At 43.3% G+C, this 22347-nt stretch overlaps 1 protein-coding gene across 1 annotated transcript in view; it reads left to right on the forward strand.

Moving 5' to 3' along the window:
* Window positions 1-11482, forward strand: part of Itih6 (inter-alpha-trypsin inhibitor heavy chain family member 6) — a 31192-nt gene extending 19710 nt beyond the window's left edge. The window contains 9 exon segments of the mRNA XM_036173857.1: window positions 332-448; window positions 1994-2165; window positions 2889-4735; window positions 4737-4920; window positions 6661-6753; window positions 7969-8004; window positions 8280-8393; window positions 9839-10216; window positions 11271-11482. Of these exon segments, the coding sequence (XP_036029750.1) occupies window positions 332-448; window positions 1994-2165; window positions 2889-4735; window positions 4737-4920; window positions 6661-6753; window positions 7969-8004; window positions 8280-8393; window positions 9839-10216; window positions 11271-11482 (3153 nt within the window).
* Window positions 11483-22347: the final 10865 nt, after the last annotated feature.

Below are 22347 nucleotides of genomic sequence, written 5' to 3' on the forward strand. Positions count from 1 at the left end.
GCCCAGACAAACGTCCCCGGGGACCCCCGAGCCTGTGCAAGTCTGGCTGTCCCAGGGACAGGAACTCACACAGTACAGAGATGCTGACCCTTGTAGGCCTGGGCCCCAAGCTTCTCTTCTTCCCTCTGCTGCTCCTGGCAAGGTCTGCGATGAAGGGCTCAAGAGCAGAGGTTTGGTTCTGGTGTGCAGAGCAAGGCTGAGCCAACAGACATCTAGGGAGAGGGAGCTGGCCTGGGAAGGGAAGAGCAGGGTGTGATGCAGGAGAGTGAGAGGGGCCTGGTTCGCATTGGCTCTCAGCATTGTTCATCTTGGCTCCCTTCTTTTTGTCCAGATCTATGGTGGCTACTTTATTCACTACTTTGCCCCCAGAGGCCTCCCACCAGTGGAGAAGAATGTGGTATTTGTTATAGATGTCAGCGGCTCCATGTTTGGAACTAAGTTGCAACAGGTAACGAGGACTTTTCCTGGGGCCTCTGAAATCCATAACTGTCTCCCTTTTTGATAGTGTAAGATGATTGTTGTTACTTTTTTTTTTTTAACACTTGCTACTCCTTTTCTGAATCACTGCTTCTTGAAATAGCCCTGGCTGCCCTCAATCTCAACATGTAGCTGAGGATGACCTTGACATTTGATCCTTTTCCTTCTAAATTCTAAGTGCTGGAATTATAGTTATGCACAACCATGCCCAGTTTATATGGTGCTGAGATCGAGCATAGGGCTTCCTGCATTCTAAGAAGCACAATATTGACTGAGCTCTATTGCCTGCCCTTAACACCTCTCAGTGATTTGTGATTCTGAGCCAATGACTATTTCTATCTTTGTGAGCCTCTGTGCCATTACCTAGAAATGGGGATAATCTTAGTCTTCTTCACTATGCTTCTGTAAAGCCTGTATGAACTGATACAGCTAGGGTATTCAACAATGTCTGGAACATAGGAAGTGTCCCATAAATGGTACCTAATACTAGAATCTACTTTCTATTCACCGTCCTACATGCCTAGCTCCATGTGAAATATTGTCATGGGGAAAGAGAGAGAAAGAGGAAACATTCTGTGACTTGTTATCAGAGTGTTGGATATGTGGATGGAGAGTGAAAATATTCCATGCAAGGCTGTTAGTGAGCAGTCTGGGGTAGAGACTGTCTGGGTGAGAAGGTTGAAAGCAGACAGCTCAGGAAAGTGCTTTCCAGAGAAGCGGCAAGTAAAAGCCCATTGATGATGTGAACAAATGAAGGAGAAATGTTGTGCTATTTAAGGGCACAATGGCAAAGTTATGCAGTTGAAATGGAATCTGGGTTATCCAGGGTCTGATGAGACAGTAGTCCTGAAGTAAACAGGGGACTGAGGCTCAGAAGCAGATCTGAGGAGAAGTAAAGCATACCAAAGTCCAGCAGCCAGCTAGCTAGCTCTGTAATCATGAGGTCCTCCATCTTGAAAGGACTGACATTATTCTGGCCAGGATCGCACACTCAGAAACCATTGACCCTGCAGACTGTCGAGCTCTGGGAAGGACAGACCTGAAAACTTGAAAGTGGAGCTGTCCAGTAGACTTTTCTTCTGTTTATTCATTTGTTTTTTGATAGTCTATGTATCCTGGGCTGTCTTAGAACTGGTAATCCTTCAACTTCAGCCTCTTGAATGGTGTTTACAGCCATGTACCACCATATGTGGTTCCATTGGAACTTTCTTGATGATAATCTCAAATTATGTACTATCTAGTACAAGTAGCCACCGGCCACATGTGGTCATTTAACACTTGAAATGTGACTCTTGCAAGTTAAGAACTGAATTTTTTCTCTATTGGACAGTGAACTTCTAAGCCTACCATAAAGCCTGACAAACATTTTGACCTGATATCCTCAACTCACAGAAAGGAAGGGTCAAATACAGTTAAAACCATAAAGCACTCTGAGCTAAGTGTCTTGTGGAAAGAGCCTTTCAAGTTCATGGAGCTCAAATTTTCTCTCATCCTCTCTTTCACCCTTATGCCACAGACTAAAAAGGCCATGAACACGATCCTCAGTGACATGCAAGCTAGTGACTACTTCAATATCATTTCCTTTTCTGACAAAGTTAACATCTGGAAAGCCGAAGGCTCGATCCAAGCCACTGTCCAGAATATCCACAGTGCTAAAACCTACCTGAGTCGCATGGAAGCGGATGGCTGTAAGTGTTATACCTGCCTACCCAAATGGACAGGCTGTGGTGATAGTCTGTGGTGACAGGACATTTCTGAGCCCTTCTCTTCATTCTCCCATGCCTCTTATTTATCACTCTGCCAGAAACATCACTTTCACATTTTGCATACATAACCATGCCTCCTATCTTCATCTCCTGACAGAAAGAACATGGTTGATTTCCCCTGGATCTTCACATGTTTCTCTTTGGACCAAAGTTTCGTCTTCCTTAAAGCAAGCGCAAATGTTTCTAAGACTTTTAAAATTCAATATTGTAGATTTTATTTCCAAGCATTTGCACCAGTTCTGACTTTTGTTAAATCCTGTATCTCAAATGCTTACACCATTTCCCCAGATTTCTGCCTCTGTCATCTAAGCCATCTTCTCCCCTGTGGCAAGAAGGTGGTGAGGCTCCCTTTGGGTGGCTGTCATCTGACTAGAGAAGGAAACAATCCTGCCCCCCACCCCACACACACCCTGGGAAACAATCAAAGAATGGTTTGAGACCAGGAGTAATAAAGGACAAGGACATCTGGGCTCCACTATCAGGTCACGTGAGCCAGGGCAAGCGTGAAGGAGTTAGGAGGGACAGGCAGTGGGAACATCGTGAGAAAAGATAAAGTGGGGAGGATGAGCCTGGGAGCATGGTGTGTCTACAGTGGGGGTAGGAAATGGCCTGAGAAAGTGATCTCACAGTCTGCTCCCCAATTAGGGACCGACATCAGCGCAGCTCTTCTGGCAGCCGCATCAGTGCTGAACCATAGCAACCAGGAGCCTGGAAAGGGCCGTGGTGTGGGGCAGATTCCTCTTATCATGTTCCTGACAGATGGGGAGCCCACAGCCGGTGTGACAACTCCAAGTGTGATCCTTTCCAACATCCGTCAGGCATTGGGCCACAGGGTATCTCTTTTCAGCTTGGCCTTTGGGGATGATGCTGACTTCTCACTGCTGCGCCGTTTGTCCCTGGAGAACCATGGAAAAGCAAGACGCATATATGAAGACAGTGATGCAGCTTTGCAACTAGAGGGTTTCTATGATGAGATTTCCAAGCCTCTGCTGGCAGATGTGCGCTTGGACTATTTGGGGGGCTTGGTTGGGGCCTCCCCTAGGGCCCATTTTCCTAACTATTTTTGTGGCTCAGAGTTGGTGGTAGCTGGCAAGGTGCAACCAGGTGAACAAGAACTGGGCATCCACCTAGCAGCCCGTGGCCCCAATGGTCAGCTTCTTGTGGCCCACCATAGTGAAGAAGCCACCAACAGCAGCCAGAAAGCCTTTGGTTGCTCAGGGAAACCTGCCCTCAATGTGGCACATTTTATCCACCGCCTGTGGGCTTATGTCACAATTGGGGAGCTGCTGGAGGCACGCTTCCAAGCCCGGGACACTACCACTCGCCGTCTGCTGGCTGCCAAAGCCCTCAACCTATCCCTTCAATACAACTTTGTCACACCTCTAACCTCACTGGTCATGGCGCACCTCGAGAAGACCAATGAGAAATCCATGAGCCAGCCATCCACTACAGCTGAGACAAGAACAGTCACACCCTCATCTAGCAAAAGCCTTGGCCTAGGAGCAGGCACAGCTCAACCAGCCTCAGTCCTTGAGGTCTCTTCCAAATCAAGGCCTATGAAACCAACCTCAACTATTACTGTCCCTAAAAAGAAAGTACCCAGTTCCAAGGAGCAGGGAGCACTGGGTCAGTGTTCTAATAGCCTACCAGCTTCAGTACAACCAAAGTCTCAAATTCCAGCACAAGATTCCAGTACCTTGGCACTGACAACTCCTGTGCCTTCAAGTTCTAATGTCCCATTGCCTCTGAAACTTGGCACTTCATCACACCAGAATCCTGGTGTTCTATCACTTGTTAATTCTAGGACATATGTCCTACCTCTGAATCCTGTCACCCCTGCCCAGCCCAAAGGTAGCACTATGAAACATTTTAATCCATTTACTCATTTCAAACTTCCTGCTTCATCAGATGCCCAACCTACACCAGATGCCCCATCATACCCTCAACCTGGGGAATCCATATCACAGATACTCCAAAGCCTGCCACTGCCCAAATCTATCTCCACATTTCAGATATCCAAGCACCCATCACACCTCAGCTCCAAGGGTCTTGTTCCCAAGACTCCCCCAAATTTACCACACCCTAGATCATGGATTGTCTTTCCCAAGTCTCCTAAAATTCCTTCATCTCCTAAATCTAGTGTCTCATCTCACCAAACTTCTACTAGCTTACCATTATCCAAGTCCAGAACCCCAACTCCCTATAACGCCCAAATCCCACTACCTGCCAGACCCAGGCCACTAGTTCCTCAGAGTGTCGGCACATTTTCGAACACACTTCCAAGTTCCACAAGTCCCAGCAGTACTGTGCCCACATCTAGTCCTGGGGAACCTCTCCCTTCTTCCTTGGCCCCTACTCCGCTCTCTCTGCTACCCACTACAAAACTGTGGCATCAGCAAGAGCCGCTACTAGGACCCAAGAGCACCAGGCAAGTTCTGGGACCATCTCTGCCAGGGATTCTAATAATGGCCCTAACCAGAAGCTCTGGTTCTATGTCAGGAGGCATCTCCCCAAAACCTCCCAATCTTGCTGCCTTCCAGCACTCCCCCTGAGGCTATCAGTCTTCATCTTCTCCCAGAAAAGCTCCAGCTGCTGCCAGAGTCAGTGGTAGAGTCCAAGTTCGTGGAGTCCTCGAACCCACCAGTCTTCTATACATTTCTCACTCCTGACAGAGATGGTGAGTGCTGCTGGCAAGAGACCAAGGCAGAGCAGGGGGTGGGAATGGAGAGAGCTGAGTGTATACGGTATGCACGGATTTTAGTAATGCTCCAGAAGCTTCCTTGGTTGCTTTGGGACTTTGGACTAGTTAACATTTCTAGACCTCGGTACATAGGCACAGAATCAGAGGCCTTGGCAGATAAGACTGGAAAGGTTAAACAGAAGCAAACTGGCTAAAGTAGAGTTGACATTTGTCTTGTTGAAAAAGAGAATGGTTCCTGACTCCTAAGCAGGGGAGGAATGTGATAGGCTAAATTGGAACATCACTAGGTAAGGCAGGTCTGCTTGGTTGTTCTGTACTCTGTGAACAGTCCCACTTAATAAAGGGACATACATTTTATGGAAAATAATGGTCATTACCATTACATTTCCCAAAGACTTAAATTATAATTTCTAGCTCTCCCTATGTACAGGTACTTCTCTTCATATCATGTTTCTAATCTACCATTTAATTCCCCATGAGAAACTATTGATAATGCATTTTATACACAGGGAAACGGAAGCACAGAGAGGTGAAGCAACTTGTTTAATGTCACACAGCTAGCTAGTCGGGGACTAGAACCTATACTTTCTGCTCCTGAAAGAAATGTGTTTCACCATGCCGCTATTCAGCTTTCTTTAAGAAAAATTTCTTGAGTTACTTTATAACAGAGGGTTAGAAAGGGTTAGGGGGTAGCAATAATTCACAGGAACACAAAATTGAGCCACATCTTTGACATACCATGTCCATCACTTCCCCTATTATCCCATCTACCTCTATGTTCTGGTGATGTTACCTCTAATCTGTTTCCCAAATCCACTGATTTCCCACGATCCCAACTGCCACTATCACAGATCAGACAAACTCTACCATCTCATCTCAAATGGCTCTCTTCTTGTCTCCATACCAATCTCCTCTTGCTGTCTTGCAGGCCAAGAAATTTTTCAAAGAAACAAATCAATTCATGTCCCTTTCCTACATAATGCTCCCCGATTTCCTCACACCTGGAATAAAGTTCAAAGTGGAGTGCTCTGTATGCCTACACCACACTGACTTCACCTTCTCCCACATTCCCACTTATCCTTGGAACTCTAGACCCCTGGTCTGCCCCCCCTCCCTGCACGCACTCCTCCCATTGGACCCTCCCCAACCATAACTCAAGTATGTCTTTCTTACTGCTTCTCCTTGATTCACCCTTTCCTATAGTCCTAAAACTCCAACCGGTACCTTGGATCTCAGATCAGCTTTCTTACACACCTTCCTCCTCCACAGGCCTTAACTTCCTTGATCAGTCCAATTTTTTTGTATAGCATCCACCACCATTTATATCTTGACTATGTATGATATTTCACCAGGTGAGAGCCACACATGTCTTTCTCACCATCATATCCTGACGCCTACCTAAGCAGTGCCTGGAAGAATAAATGAGTGAATGAACAGATGAATTTATAGGTGTTATGAGTAAGAAGTTTGAGTGTATCTGAGCTTGAAAGGAGCTGTGACGAATATAGACATAAGTTAGTTTGGATAGCTGGTGAGGACTCTCCCAGTCAGAAGGAAGAAAGGACCAGATATGGAGGTCACATAGAATTCTGGTACTTGGGAAACTGCAGCATTAGGATCAGTAGTTGGAAGCAAGCCTGGATTGCACAGTGAGACCCTGCCTTCTCTTTGACCCAAGCGTGGGAAGGATTCCTTTTATTTCTTTGTGTTTGGCAGGAAGTCCACACTGGGATGACAATTCTGAGAGGATCCTGGGAGGAACTGAACATGATATGGACTCCAAGGGTGGTTCCATGGAGCTAGTAAAAGGTAAACAAGGGGCTCCTCTGGCAAAGACACCTCTAAGCCCTCATTTCTATTCATTGTTGACAGTGTGGGAGCCTAGAGGAGGGGCAAAATATTCATTTTCCATCAGCATGTAATAAATTGCCATAAATTGAGTAGTTTAGAACAACACTTATTGTAGAACTAGTTTTCTCCAGTGGAATCTTACTGAGTGGATCAGTCACACACCAGGGCAGGTCCTATGCCCATGTTAGCCAACACAGAATGAATTCAATGGTGTTTTTGTAGACCTTTTGTCTCATATTGCTTTCTTTGAGCAGTTTTTTTTTAATCTTATTGGTCTTTTGCTTGTTTTTTATTTTCATTTTTGTGTTTTTCAGTTTCTTGTTTGTTTTTGTTTTTGTTTGTTTGCTTTGAAAGAGAGAGAATATAAAGTTGGGTATGTAAGGAGGTGAGGAGTATCTGGGAAGAATTGGGGAGAGGGAAAAATAATTAAAGTATGTTATATGAAATTTTTTTCCAATTAAAAATAAGACAACCCCCATCCCCATCACCATGTTCTCCTCCTTCTGTAATGGAATGCTACAGAATGGTTAATTCATAAAGAAGAGATTCTTCAAGGTCCAAAGTGGAGTTGGCTCATCTCCTGAGAATCTCCTTGATGGTAGGAACTCAAAGAATGTCAAAGCAGTGCAAGTCATCACTCAGCAAGCCAGAGCAAGCTAACCCAAAGAGGTAGCTTTTAGAACAATCACTCTCTAATAATCCATTAATCCATCCAATTGGTCTGACCTTGAAGGATAACCAGAAATTGACTCTGAGTAAGAAAAAGGAAAGGAAAACATTCCAAATGGCAAGAAAAACAGGAAGCAGCAGCAGCAGCAGCAACAACAACAACAAAAGGCAAGGCACTCATAACAACAGTCAGTTGAAGGTCAAGTGTGATGGTCATATGTGATCCTGGCACTCCAGAGGCTGAGGGAAGGAGGATCAAGAGTTCAAGTCCAGCGTGGGCTATACAGTGAGACCCTGACTTAAAAAAACAATAACTAATAAGTCAATCTGACTAGTATAGGATAAAGCGTAAAGAAAAGATTGGAGAAAAAATTCCAGAAAAAGTTTGAATACAGAGCTCAGGAATTTGGCCCTTACCTAGGACTCAGAAACCAGAGGGTCCCAGGGTTGTTAAGGATGTGTTAGATCAATTCTTTATTGATCTGTGTCCTCTGTCCTTTGCAGGCACATTGCCAGGCATCTTCACCTTCTCGTCCTCTGGTAATCCACTCCCAACCACCCACCACTCTGTACACTGGACTGACACTGGGTTCTCTCTCTCTCTTTCTCTCTCTCTCTCTCTCTCTCTCTCTCTCTCTCTCTCTCTCTCTCCTTCCCTCCCTCCCTCCCTTCTTCCCTTCCTCTCCCTCTCTTTCATTTTTCCCTCTCCCTCTTTCTTGAAAATAGACATTCTTCCATTCTCCTCTTCTCCTTCACTCTCCTTTCCCCATTCCTTCAAGACTCATAACTTCAGAGTTCCATCTCCTGCCTTACAGTGGATGGGGACCCCCACTTTGTGATCCACATTCCTCACTCAGGAGACAAGATCTGTTTCACACTGGATGGGCGCCCAGGGGACCTACTGCAGCTTATAGAGGACCCTAAGGCAGGTGAGAACCCCAAGGATTCCATTCCCACACAAGACCACAGCTGGGTGTTCTCATGTTAACAACCATAGACATTTAGCACTTTACTATATATACCTTATAGTAGAGTATATAAAATAATGATATATTTTATATACTGGGGCACTATTTTGTAAAGAGTATTTGTGTTGGCTTACAGTTCTGGAGACCCAGAATTATGTACATATATACATACATACATACACACATACATATATGTATAGATGATATAATATGTGTATAATACATATATGTATAATGTAAATATTATATGCTCTCTATATTTATATTTTATAATAGATAAAATAATAATTATGTATAGTACCTTGTAATATACAAGAATACATAGTATAGCAAACACATGACTCACAAACATCTCTAACTCTAGTTCCAGGGGATCTAACACTCTCTTCTGACCTCCATAGGCACCAGACATGCACATGGTACACATACATACATGCTGGCAAAATATTCACACACATAAATAATACATATATAAATCTAAAGCTAGGCATAGTGGTACATGCCTTAAATCCCAATTCTCAGGAGGCAGAGGCAGAAGGATTCTCTGTGAGTTTGAGGCCAGCCTGGTCTATATAGTGAGTACCAGGACAGCCACAGCTACATAGTGAGAGGCTGTCTCAAAAATAAATAAATCAAAAATTAAATAAATAAATAACATTTAAAGGTACAAAAAATGAAAACAAGCACATTGATAAAAATACTAAGATTGTCAGAGATACATACTAGGGCATACGGTAAATTATTTTGACATTCCACATACCCATCCATAAATGTGCAAATATGTACCACACAGTAACCCACACACATCAATACATTCAGACATAGAAGCCCTGTTGCTTCCAGGTTCATCCCAATTTCTAGGAATCAAATATACAGAAGTAGCACATATTCCCTGGCACATCAGACACATGAAATATACTAGTGCACAGAAATAGTCACCTGATACACACTGGCATGCGTCTAGATGCATGCATTCTGACACTTTATACATGCCAACAGATCTTACAACCAAGACATAGAACATCAACATATCCAGAGGCACATATAATCATACAACCAAAAATACACATTGTAACATGCCATCTTCTTCAAACATGTGGATGCACTGATATTTCCAGAGATCCTCATCAGAATATAACCAAACACACAGATTTATACAGCAATGGCAAGTATTCACATATACATGGAAATAGTCACATTAGGATAAGCATTGTGTACATGTTCCCCTTACACACAGCTCAGGATGGACCATGGTGGAAGCATTTCCACATGAGAGATAGCATTCTAGCCACAAATCTGAATTATATCATCTAAACCCTGAGACCTCACACCTGCCTGTGCAGTGGGTCACCATGTGCGTGCCGGGGTGGAAACCTGTGCTCTATGCCTGCATCTCCCCCTTATAGGGTTGCATGTGAGTGGGAAGTTGCTTGGAGCACCACCAAGACCAGGCCATGAGGACCAGACCCGTACATACTTCCAGATCATCACAATCACTTCAGATAAACCCCGGGCCTACACTATTACAATAAGCCGCAGTTCCATATCTGTGCAAGGGGAGGGTACCTTGAACTTACCCTGGGACCAACCTGCCCTGGTGAAGAAGCCCCACCTGGAGCTCCATGTCACTTCTGCAGCCCATCTCACCCTCCAACTTGGGCCCCGCCTCAACTTCCTGATTCTTCGTCACCACTACAGACACCCCAGCACACTACAACTACCCCATTTGGGGTTCTATGTGGCCAATGGCTCAGGCCTCAGCCCCTCAGCCCGTGGCCTGATGGGTAAGTGCTGCTGAGGTTGAGAGGAACTATGGTGTACCAGTCCTTTTTTTCTTTCTTTCTTCCTTTCTTTTTATTTTTGTGTATATAAATGTTTTTTGCCTGCACATATGTGTGTGCACCATGTGTATGCTGGGTAACCCCAGAGGCCAAAAGAGGGCCTCAGATTCCCTGGAATCTGAGTTAAAGAAGTTTGTGAGCCTATGTGGGTGCTGGCAACCAAACTCAGGACTTCTGCAAGGACAGCAAGGGCCCTTAAGCTCTGAGCCTTTTCTCCAGCCCAGAAACCTCGTTTAGGGTGAAGGTCTAGTGAGCCCCTCACATTCAGTGCTCTCGACTCTGAAGAGAAATGAAAAGCAAACTCTGCCTTTGGGAAGCTCCTGATATGGGAAAAGGAACGAGTCAGCCATAGACTAGTGATCACCGGGAGTGGTGAGTGTCAAGTGAGCTGCACAGGAAGCTACAGTATCCCAAGTCTTGGAGCTCGAGAGGGAGGGTGCTGCATCTGCAAGGCTAAGCAGGAGCGTGGGGGAAAGGAATGGAGACTGGGAGGAGCTAGCACTGGCGTGATCAAGCTGAACTTCAAGAGGAGGAATTTGACTTCATCTCAAAGGCACCATGGGAGGGGGAAGCCATGAAAGGTTCTAAACAGAGAAAGACACAGCAAGCTCTTTAGTATTATAAAGCGCCATCTGCATTTTTAGCCTTCTCTGAAAGAAGGCTGTAAGTAGCCACACTATAAGAAGTGTGAAGACCCCAGCAGCACCTGAGGCCAGCAATGATAGGTCAGACAGATAGCTTCATCTCCCTGAGGCTCCTTGAACCTCTTCTTCCCCTGTATCTTCCTGTCTTCTCCAAGCCCAGCTGCTTTCTTTATCTCTGCTATCTTGACTGTCCACGCCACAGCCCTGTCCCATCTGGCTCTTCCACGGTTTCCACAGTGTCCAGCCTCTCCCCTCCTGTAGGCCTGATGCTCCACCCTGCCACTTTCCTCCTAGATTCCCTGCTTTCAGGCCTCCTCACAGCTCTAACTGCTGCTCCATCTTCTCTCCCTCAGGACAGTTTCAGCACACAGATATCCAGCTGGTAACAGGACCTACTGGGTCTTATATACAGAAGCACCAGGGCCCAGATGTGCCAGTGGTACTAGGCAAGAAGCTGCTGAAAGAGTCACCAAGGCTTCATCCCCGCTGGACTTCATGCTGGCTGGTGAAACGCTCTCATGTAGAACAGCTGCTGGGTCAGCCCTACCTTGCCTATGTTCTGTGATGGCTCCTGGACCTAGAGCCAGGAGGTCTAAATTTGTAGATCCAGAGGCCAGGGCATGGAGTCAACCAGGACACAGGCCTGGGTACATGGAGATGCACATAAAGGCCGCCTATACATGTGCTAAGGGACAAATATACCAGGAAACACAAAGATAGAGCTAAGCAGAACTTCAGGCCTAAATGCTTTAGTACGCTCACCTCATGGTTCTTCTTTATACTCTCTCCCCCTCCAAATTCACTTTAGCCCTGGAAGTGACTTTCCTTTTTATTCATTCCTTGAGAATTCTGCACATGTATACAATGGACTTTGACCTCATCAACCCCTCCATACCCCCATCTATTCCTCGCAGAATCCCCCACCCTACCTCTACCTCACCTTCCCAACTTCATTTTCTCTTTTCATAGCCCACAGACTGTCTTTCCTAAAACCAAAGTCTCACTGAGTTGCCAGCCCTGCTCACAGTGTTCCCTTATTCCTATGATGTACTCCTAGCTCCTGGGATTTCCCTAGTAAGCTATGGACCGTCCCCACCACTGGACTTCCATGTGTATTCAGCCTTCTGTGTGGGACACTCTTCCCTCATCTAGGTAAACTCGCTTCAGCTTTCAAGTTGTAGGTGGCCCCTCTCCCAGAAGGCATTCCCTGGGCCTTCCATGAGGTGAGTTTGGCACCTGCTTTATGTCCTGCCTGACCTCATAGCAGTTTTCATACTGTCTAATAATCATCTGCTTCCTCATCTGGATCCTGGCTAAGCCTGTAAGCTCTCTGAGAGCAAGAATCGGTTCTGAATCCTCTGTAGCCACAATTCATGGCACATGGCAGATGCTTAATAAATATTTGTAGAATAAATGAATGTACAAGACTAACCATTAAATCACAGTAGGCGTGCAACCAAAGACATCGGTCACATGCAGAAAAACAGCCACAAAGACAGGAATATGGAAGGACAGTGACGGAGGAGACACAGCAGCAGAAAGTATAGAGAACTCAGAACAATGAAACTTGGACAGCTGGGTGTGGGTCCATGTGCCTGTAATCTCAGCGTTTGGAAGGCTGAAGCAGGAAGGTGGCTTTAATTTCAAGGCCAATCTGAGATACATAGTGAGTTTGAGGCCAACCTGAGCTACATGACAAGGACATGTCTCAAACAACAACAACAGCAATAGAAAGAAAAACATGAATATATGGACACAAAGACATAAAGAAGACAGAGTGCCAGAGTGACTGTATCAGAGACAGAAACATATGTTTTCTCACTGGAGTGTTCCTGTGACTTTAAGTTACTGTCCCTTCACAGAAATGCAAAGAGACAAAAATAAAAGATGACTTCGGGCCAAATTCACAATGCCAAATGTGAAGAACGAGACATAACAGATTACAAACTAACAGACACAGAGATCCAGACTGGAGCAAAGATATTAAGATCACAGAGACATAAAGATACAAAGATAACCAGGAAGACAATGGCAGGATCACAGTTCAAAAACTAGCCAAGGTCAGAAAAAGTAGAAACATGGAAATACACTGACATTCTGATTTGCAGACATAGGTGGGGAGGAAATGATAATCCAGAGACACACAGCCAGAGAGAGACATGTGAGGTGTGGAAATAAAGACTCAGTGATATCAGCACCTGCAGAAGAAGAGTCAACATCAGAGATCCACATACTCCAAGATCTAGAAACAAAGAAAGAAAACCCCTGAACAATGAAAACTACAGCAAAGAGATCGCCATCAGGCCAGACAGCACAGACATTAGCTTAGGCAGGTACCAACACAGGTACCATGGGGCACTGCGATGCACAAACAGCAAACTCAGAGACAGAGAAGTAGTAGGCAGGAATGTGAACCCACAAATCTAGTCATGTGAACACAGGGTCAATTTGGAAACAGAAATAGATAGATATGCCTGGAAAGGTGGAGATAAAAAGAAAGAAAACTAGACACAAAATATAGGTCAGGAGGCAGAGGATGGTGAGAAGGGTAGGGATGTGAGGACATTGAATCAGGATAAACCTGAGGACACCTATAGCAGGCAACAAACCAAGACTACGAATGAAGGGATAAGAACAGTGACTTCAACCTAAGGACATAAAGGTAGTAGGTTATTGTTCAAAAGCATGGCTCCAGACCCTAGACAAAATAGGGAGGCAAAGACATGGAACAGAGGACAATGAGACAGAATGAAAGAGATGCAGAGAAATACTCAGACAAATAAATTCACAGAAACAGGAATACTCTCATGTGGGACCCACAACAAAGACTCGGGGACTAAGAGAGCACAGGTTCAGTACTATAAGTACTTATACTACTTAAATAGTACTATAAGTAGTCACACAGTGACACTGACAAAATGTAGGAGAGACAGACAGAGAAGGGAACTAGCAAAGCACAGAGATTTAGACCTGAGAGAAGAAGTTCTGGAGATGCACAGACTTGGGGACTCTTTGATATTGGGCACATGGAAGGCAGCATATACAGAGCATGAGCATGTGGACACCAGAACAAAGGAACTCAGGGACACACAGACACAAGAATGCAGGGACACGTGCTGGATCACATAGTGTCCAGTATATGCAAAGAGTTGGGCTCAAACAGAAATAATAACAAATTGAAAGTGGAATACAGAGGCTGCTGGGTACCCAGTCACTTTGTGAAGCCAGTAGGTAGCATGCAAACACACTCAAGCCATGTAAAGGTTGTGCATATCCAGACTCAGGGATGCACAAGGATTCAAAGACATATGAAGAATTGTGAATATACAAAAATTGGGAAATGTAAAGAATCACTGATGGATAATCAGGAATACACAAAAACTAAGTGCTACACAGAAAAGGGACACACACATACACATACACACACACACACACACACACACACACACACACACACACTCAAACAATAGCAACTCACTAGGTAAGCAGGCAGTGAGACATAGAGCTTTGTGGGCACCCAGAGAGAGGAAGACACAGTTACTAGAAAAGAAGCTTGGGACATGCTAAATCTCAGGGACATTCAAGGGTAAGGATGCAAAAGCATTTAAACATACAGCCAGGGCATATGGAGACAAGGTCAGAAGTAAAGAATATAGTGTCATAGTGATACCCAGAGATAGGCCTATGTTGGTGCTACAACACAGAGACTGATAGAATTTAAGGCATAGAGAAGTATTAAGAGTTGGAAACAGACACTCATAGACTTACTGACAACCAAGGACATACAGATTATAGATCACAGCATACCATAGAAACCATAGACACCAGGACAGAAACCTTGGTATACATAAATCTTGGGAAACTGAATTATGTAGAGAAAATTCAAGTGCTTGTCATACAAATATTATGATTCATACAGACAAAGGAAAACATACATAGCCACTAAAACACACAGACACACTGGCATGAATAAATATTTAACACACACAAAAGCTCTATGACAGGTATCAGATACACAGAAATACAGAGGCAATAGATAATACCAAATGCTGGTACACAGAGACACTGGTATATGTACACAAAAGAACACACAGAACCCGAGATACTAGAACACAAAGAACTGGCACAAAAAAATGAAGCATATGGAAAACTAATCTCAGAGACAAAACAAAGTACTAACACTAGGAGAAATAAATGCTGAGGTGTATAGACAGGAGCTATAAGATACCTCTGAGACACAAGGATACATTGGAAAAAGTAGACCCTGGGATACTCATTTGCCAAGGTAAACTGTCAGTAAGTCACAAGAAAACTGGCATATGTGCTGTGCATACAGACATAGCGTTCTATAGAACTGGTCTTTACAGATACTGTGACAACGACACTACAGCACAGATACACAGATGTAGAAATGTTAAAAACTAAGAGATGCGCTCTGGTCAGGAAAATATGCAAACTAACTGTACACCTTCACCTCTCTCTCTGCTCCTCCAAGTCCAGTACCCCAGTCTCATCCCCAGATCTGCAGGAGAACACCTGTGGCAGCCTCCCCTCTCCTGTACCTATCTCCAGGTGATCATACAGATCTTCCCCCCTCCAACCTTCCTTCCCCCCACTCATTGCTTGATCCCAGCCCCCAACTCCAGCAGGCAGTCCCTGGGAACCCACAGGCCACTCTGACCATGGAAGCAGGTAGGCTGACTGCAGATCTTCTCTTTTCCATGTCTTCAAATCCAATCCCCCAGTTTCATCCCCAGCTCTGTAGCAGACCTCCTGCTGTAGCCTCTTCACACTCTGTGCCCTCATTCCCAGGGGACTAACCAAACAGATCCTGGTGGAACGCCCCCCCCCCCTGCTTTCCTCACTCCTCAGAAGCCCCTATGCCACCTCAGCTGACGCCCATTCCTAAGTTTTAGGTCCTAACCCAGAAACACATTTTATCTGGAACATCCAGTGCCAACACCTATCAGGACACCAGGTTTTCCTACCAGGCAACACAGAGTGACCACACTCTTCCTAAGAACTAGAGAGGGAACAGAAACCACAGAATAAGATACCTACCAAACAAGGACAAGACCAGATATCAGCACCTAGAATTAAAAATCTTCCTAATCCCAGATGCCTAGACCCAGAATAAAAACACAATCAACAACATCCAGGATAATATGTCTCCATTACAGCCAGTAACCTACCACAGCAGAGAATTCCAACATAGTTGGAGCACAAGTAAAAGACCTGAAAACAGCCTTTACGCATATGATAGAGGTCTTAAAGAAGGAGTGGACAAATCCCTTGAAGAAATCAATGAGCTGGTGGCGATGGCGCACACCTTTAATCTCAGCACCCAGGAGGCAGAGGCAGGTGGATCTCTGTGAGTTCGAGGCCAGCCTGGTCTACAGAGTGAGATTCAGGACAGATTCCAAGGCTACACAGAGAAACCCCATCTCGAACAAACAAAACAACAAAAAAAGAAATCTATGAAAACACAAACAAAAACAGTGGCAGGAAATGAATAAAAACATTTAGGATCAAAGTGGAAATAGAATCAATAATGGAAACCCAAACTGAGGGAATTCTGAAAATGAAAGCTTTAGGTATTCAAACAGGAACCATAGAGGCAAGCTTCACCAACAGAATCTCACACATTGAAGAAACAATAGAAGAAATGGGTATCTACATCAAAGAAAATGTTAAATCTAAAAAAAATTCTGGCACAAAACACCCAGGAAATCCAAGACACTATGAAAAGACCAAACCTAAAAATAATGGGAATAGTGGAAGGAGAAGAAACCCAGGTCAAAGGCACACAAAATGTTTTCAACAAAATCATAGAAGAAAATCTCCCGAACCTAAAGGGGGAGAAGCCTATTAAGGTACAAGAAGTATACAGAATACCAAATAGATTGGAGCAGAAAAGAAAGTCCCTCCCTCCAGGCCATAACAATCAAAGCACTAAATGTACAGAACAAAGAAACAATATTAAAAGCTGCAAAGGGAAAAAGACTAAGTAGTATATAAAGGCAGAGCTATTAGAATTACACCCAACTTCTCAACGCAGAAGGGCCAGGACAGATGTGCTACAGACTCTAAGAAACCACAGATGCCAGCCCAGACTACTACACCTAGCAAAACCTTCAAACACTATAGATAGAGAAAATAGACATTCAGTGATGCACCAATTTTAAGCAATATCCATCTACAAATCCAGCCCTACAGAGGGTATTAGGAAAACTCCAACCTAAAGGAGTTTCTATACCTAAGAAAATACAGGAAATAATCCAAGATCAGCAAAGTCAAAAGAAGAGAAGCACATCTCACACACACACACACACACACACACACACACATACACACACACACACACACACCACCACCACCACCACCACCACCACCACCACCACCACCACCACCACTAATACTACCACCACCACCAACAAAATAACAGGAATCAACAACCATTAGTCATTGGTATCTCTCAATGCCAATGATCTCAATTCCCCAGTAAAAAGACTCAGACTACCAGAATGTATTTGAAAACAGGATCCATCCTTCTGCTGGAACCAAGAAACATAACTTAACATCAAGGGTAGACATCACCACAGGGTAAAAGGATGGAAAAATATTCCAAGGAAATTGACCTAAGAAACAAGCTGGTGTAGCCATTTTGCTATCTGACAAAATAGACCTCAAACCAAAACTAATCAGAAGAGATGGGGAAGGACACTACATACTCATCAAAGGAAAACTCCTCCAAGAGGACACTGCAATTCTTTTTTGTTTTTCATCTTTATTGAAGTGTGTTGGAGGATTCTTGATGCTTATTAAGGGAGAAATACCTTGTAGAACATAAAGTAGATGAACCACTTTTAGCTCATGCCATCACTTGATCTAATTAAACATAAATTATCATAAAAAAGAAAATAGATTCTTTTCTCATACAATATATCCTGATTGCAGTTTCTCCTGTCTCCGCTCCTCCCAGCTCCTCCCCACCTCCACTCCCATCTGGATCCACTCCCTTTCTGTCTCCTTAGAAAAAAGCAGGCTTCTACAAGATAACAAAACACAACCAAATAAAACATAAAACAAAACCATCACATTAAAATTCAACAAGACAGCCAGCGGTGGTGGCGCACGCCTGTAATCCCAGCACTCGGGAGACAGAGGCAGGTGGATCTCTGTGAGTTTGAGGCCAGATTGGTCTACAGAGCTAGTCCAGGACAGGCTCCAAAGCTACAGAGAAAAACAAAACAAAACAAAATTTAACAAGGCAAACAAACAGAAGGGGAAAAAAGCCCAAGAAAAGGCAAAAGAATTATAGACCCATGAGTTCACACACTCAGGAGTCCCATAAAACAGTAAACTGGAAGCTGTAATATATACACACAGAGGACCTGTGCAGACCTGTGCATGCTGCTTCAGTCTCTGTGAGTTCATGTGAGCTTTGCTCAGTTGATCCAGAGGTCTTGTTCTCCTGGGGTCCTCCATCCCCTCTGGCTCTTTCACTCTTTCTGCCTTTACTTCCCTGAGGACTTCTGAGCTCTGAGAGGAGGGACTTGATGGAGACATCCCATTTAGAGCTGTGTGTTCCAAGGTCTCTTTCTCCCGCCCCCTGTGTGTGTGTGTGTGTGTGTGTGTGTGAGAGAGAGAGAGAGAGAGAGAGAGAGAGAGAGAGAGAGAGAGAGAGAGATGTCTGGGGCACTGTATCTTTTCCCATCTGCTGCATGATGATGCCTAAATAAGGCACTGGTCTGTGAGTGCAGCAGAACATCATTAGGAGTCATTTTATCACTATTTTTTTTTAAGTCTGGTAGTATTGGATTTTACTCTAGGTCTCTGGGCTATCTAGTCTCTGGCTCTTGGTGACCCAAGCAGTGTGAGGTATCGATTTCATGTAGGGGAGTTGGCCTAAGTCAGAGGACATTTCAGTTTTTAACATCTATGCCCCAAAAACAAATGCCCCTAAGTTTGTAAAAAAAAAAAACACTACTACAGGTTAAATCACATATTGACCCTCACACATTGATTGATAGTGGGAGACTTCAATACCCTACTCTCCCCAAAACAGGACATCCAGACAAAAACTAAAGAGAGAACTGCTGGAGCTAATTGACATTATAAACCAAATGGAACTAACAGATTTTTACAGAACATTTCCCCAAACACAAAAGAACATAACTTCTTCTCAGCACCTTATAGAGCTTTCTCTAAAACTGACCACATATGTGGTCTGAACAGATACAAGAAAATTGAAACAATACTGTGGTAGTTTGAAAGAAAATGGCCCGCAAAGGGAGTGGCACTATTTGGAGGTGTGGCCTTGAGGAATAGGTGTGGTCTTTTTGAGGAAGTGTTCCTCTATGGGGGCAGGCATTGAGGTCTCATATATGCTCAAGATACTGCCCAGTGTCGCAGACCATTTCCTGTTGCCTGCAAGATATAGGACTCTCAGCTCCAGCACCATGTCTACCTGCACACCACCATTATCATGATGCTAATGGAGTGAACCTCTCAAACGGTAAATGAGCCACCTCAATGAAATGTTTTCTTTTAGAATAGTGACCATGGTGTCTCTTCACAGCAATAGAAACCCAACTAATACAAACACCCTGGATCATATCTAACCACCATGCATTAAAGCTGGATATCAATGACAACAGAAACATTACAAACTCCTGGAAACTGAACAACTCACTACTGAATGAAAAATGAGTCAAGACATAAGAGATACTTCCTAGAATTTTATGAAAACGAATACACAGCATACCCAAACTTATGAAAGCAGTGTCAAGAGGCAAGTTCATAGCAATATGTGCTTACATTTAAAAAATGGAGAGATATCATACTAGCAATGCCTGAAAGCTCTAGAATGAAAAAAGAAAGTATGCACATGCAAGAGGAGTAGATGGCAAGAAATAGACAAACTGAGGGCTGAAACCAATAACATAGAAACAAAGAGACAATACAAAGAATCAATGAAACGAAGAGTTGCTTCTTTGAGAAAATCAACAAGATTGACAAGCCCTTATCCAAATTCACTAAAGAGGAGAGAGAATATCCAAAATTAACAAAATCAGAAATCAAAGGGGGATAGAACAACAGACACTGAGGAAATCTAGAGAATCATAAAGACACACTTTAAAAACCTGTACCCCACCAAATAGAAAAACTGAAAAGAATTGAATAATTTTCTCAATAGGTACCACTTACCAAAGCTAAATGAAGGTCAGATAAGCAATTTAAACGGACCTATAACCACCAGTGAAATAGACAGGGTCATTAAAAGTCTCCCCAAAAAATCACAAGGCTAGATAGTTTTAGTGCAAAATTCTACCAGAATTTCAAAGAAGAGTTAACATAGGTACTCCTCAAATTCTCCCACAAAATAGAAACAGAAGGAACCTTGCCCAGTTCATTTTATGAGGCCACAGTTATCCTGATACCTAAACCACATAAAGACCCAACAAAGAAAGAAAATTACAGAACAATTTCCCTTATGAACACAGATGCAAAAATATTCAATAAAATACTTGCAAACAGAATGCAAGAACACATGAAAAGATTGTCCACCATGATCAAATAAACTTCATCCCAGAGATGCAGGGATGATTCAATGTATGTAAATTGATCAATGTAATGTCCCATATAAACAAACTGAAAAACAATATCCACATGATCATCTCATTAGATACAGAAAAGTCCATTGACAAAATCCAATGCCCCTTCATGATAAAAGTCCTGGGGAGACTAGTAATACAAAGGACATACCTAAACATAATAAAGGCATTTTACAGCAAGCCCATAGCCAACACCAACTTAAAGGGAGAGAAACTCAAAGCAATTCCACTAAAATCAGGAGTAAAACAAGGCTGTCCACTCTCTCCATACCTATTCAATATAGTACTCAATGTTTTAGCCAGAGCAATAAGACACCTGAAGGAGATCAAGGAGATACAAACTGGAAAGGAAGAAGTCAAAGTATCCTTACTTGTAGATGAAATGACAGTATACATAAGTGACCCTAAGAATCTTGTCAGGGAACTCATACAGCTGTTAAACACTTTCAGCAAAATAGCTGTATACAAAATTAACTCACAAAAGTCAGTATCCCTCCTTTATACAAATGGGCTGAGAAAGAAATCAGGGAAACATCACCTTTCACAACAACCTTGAATAATATAAAATATATTGGGATAACCTAACTAAGCAAATGAAAGACTTACATGGTAAAAAAAAAAAAACAAAACAAAAAAACTTTAAGACATTGAAGAAGATATTAGAAGATGGAAAGCTCTCCCATTCACATGGATCAGTTGGATTAATACTGTAAAGATGGCCATCCAACCATCCTACCAAAAACAATCTACAGGCTCAATGAAATCCCCATCAAAATTCCAATACAATACTTCACATATCTTGAAAGGACAATTTTTGGCTTCATATTTAAACACAAAGGACCCAGGATCGCTAAAAACAATCCTGAATAATAAAAGAACTGCTGGAGGCCTCACCATCCCTGATTTCAAGATGTACTACAAAGCTATACTAATAAAAACATCATGGTATTGGCACAAAAGCAGATATGTTAATCAATGGAATCAAATTGAAGATCCAGAAACCCAAGTTTTGATAAATAGGCCAGAAATACACACTGGATAAAAGGCAGTCTCTTCAACAAATGGTGCTGGTCAAACTAGGTGGCTATGTGTAGAAGAATCCAGATAGATCCATACTTATCACTCTGCACAAAACTCAAGTCCAAGTGGATCAAAGACCTCAATGTAAAACCAGATACACTGAACCTGATAGAAGAGAAAATGGGGAATAGTCTTGAACTCATTGGCCCAGGAGAAGACTTTCTGAGCAGAACACCGTTAGCACAGCACTAAGATCAACAATTAATACATAGGACCTCATGAAACAAGATTCTGCCTGGCAAAGGACACCATCATTCAGAAAAAGTGACAGCCTATAGAATGGGAAAAGATTTTTACCAACTGCACATCCAATAGAGGGCTATTGGACTTAAGGCCCACTCCATGAAATGGAACCCATACCCAACACTGCTTGGGTGACCAAGAACCAGAGAATAGGTATGTCAAACACTTCAGGGCAGGCCTCGTGCTCAGGAGTAGTTAACCAACATGTAATGGACTCCACAGTTTGTGTGTGTGTGTGTGTGTGTGTGTGTGTGTGTGTGTGTGTTCATTTGGTTACAGTTTGGTGTTTTATTTTGTTTGGGTTTTGAAGGGGTGTGGTTTTATTTTGTTTGGGGGAGATTTTTGATGTCGTGTTGGGCTTTTTTTTATGTTTTCTAAGAAAGAACTTAAAGTTGGGTGGGTAGATAGGGGAGAGGACCTGGAAGGACTTGGGGAGGGCAATAATATGATCAAAATATATTTACATTTAAAAATTATTTTAAATAATAAA

The sequence above is a fragment of the Onychomys torridus genome, chromosome X, assembly GCF_903995425.1.
Source record: "Onychomys torridus chromosome X, mOncTor1.1, whole genome shotgun sequence".
NCBI classification, from domain to species: domain Eukaryota; kingdom Metazoa; phylum Chordata; class Mammalia; order Rodentia; family Cricetidae; genus Onychomys; species Onychomys torridus.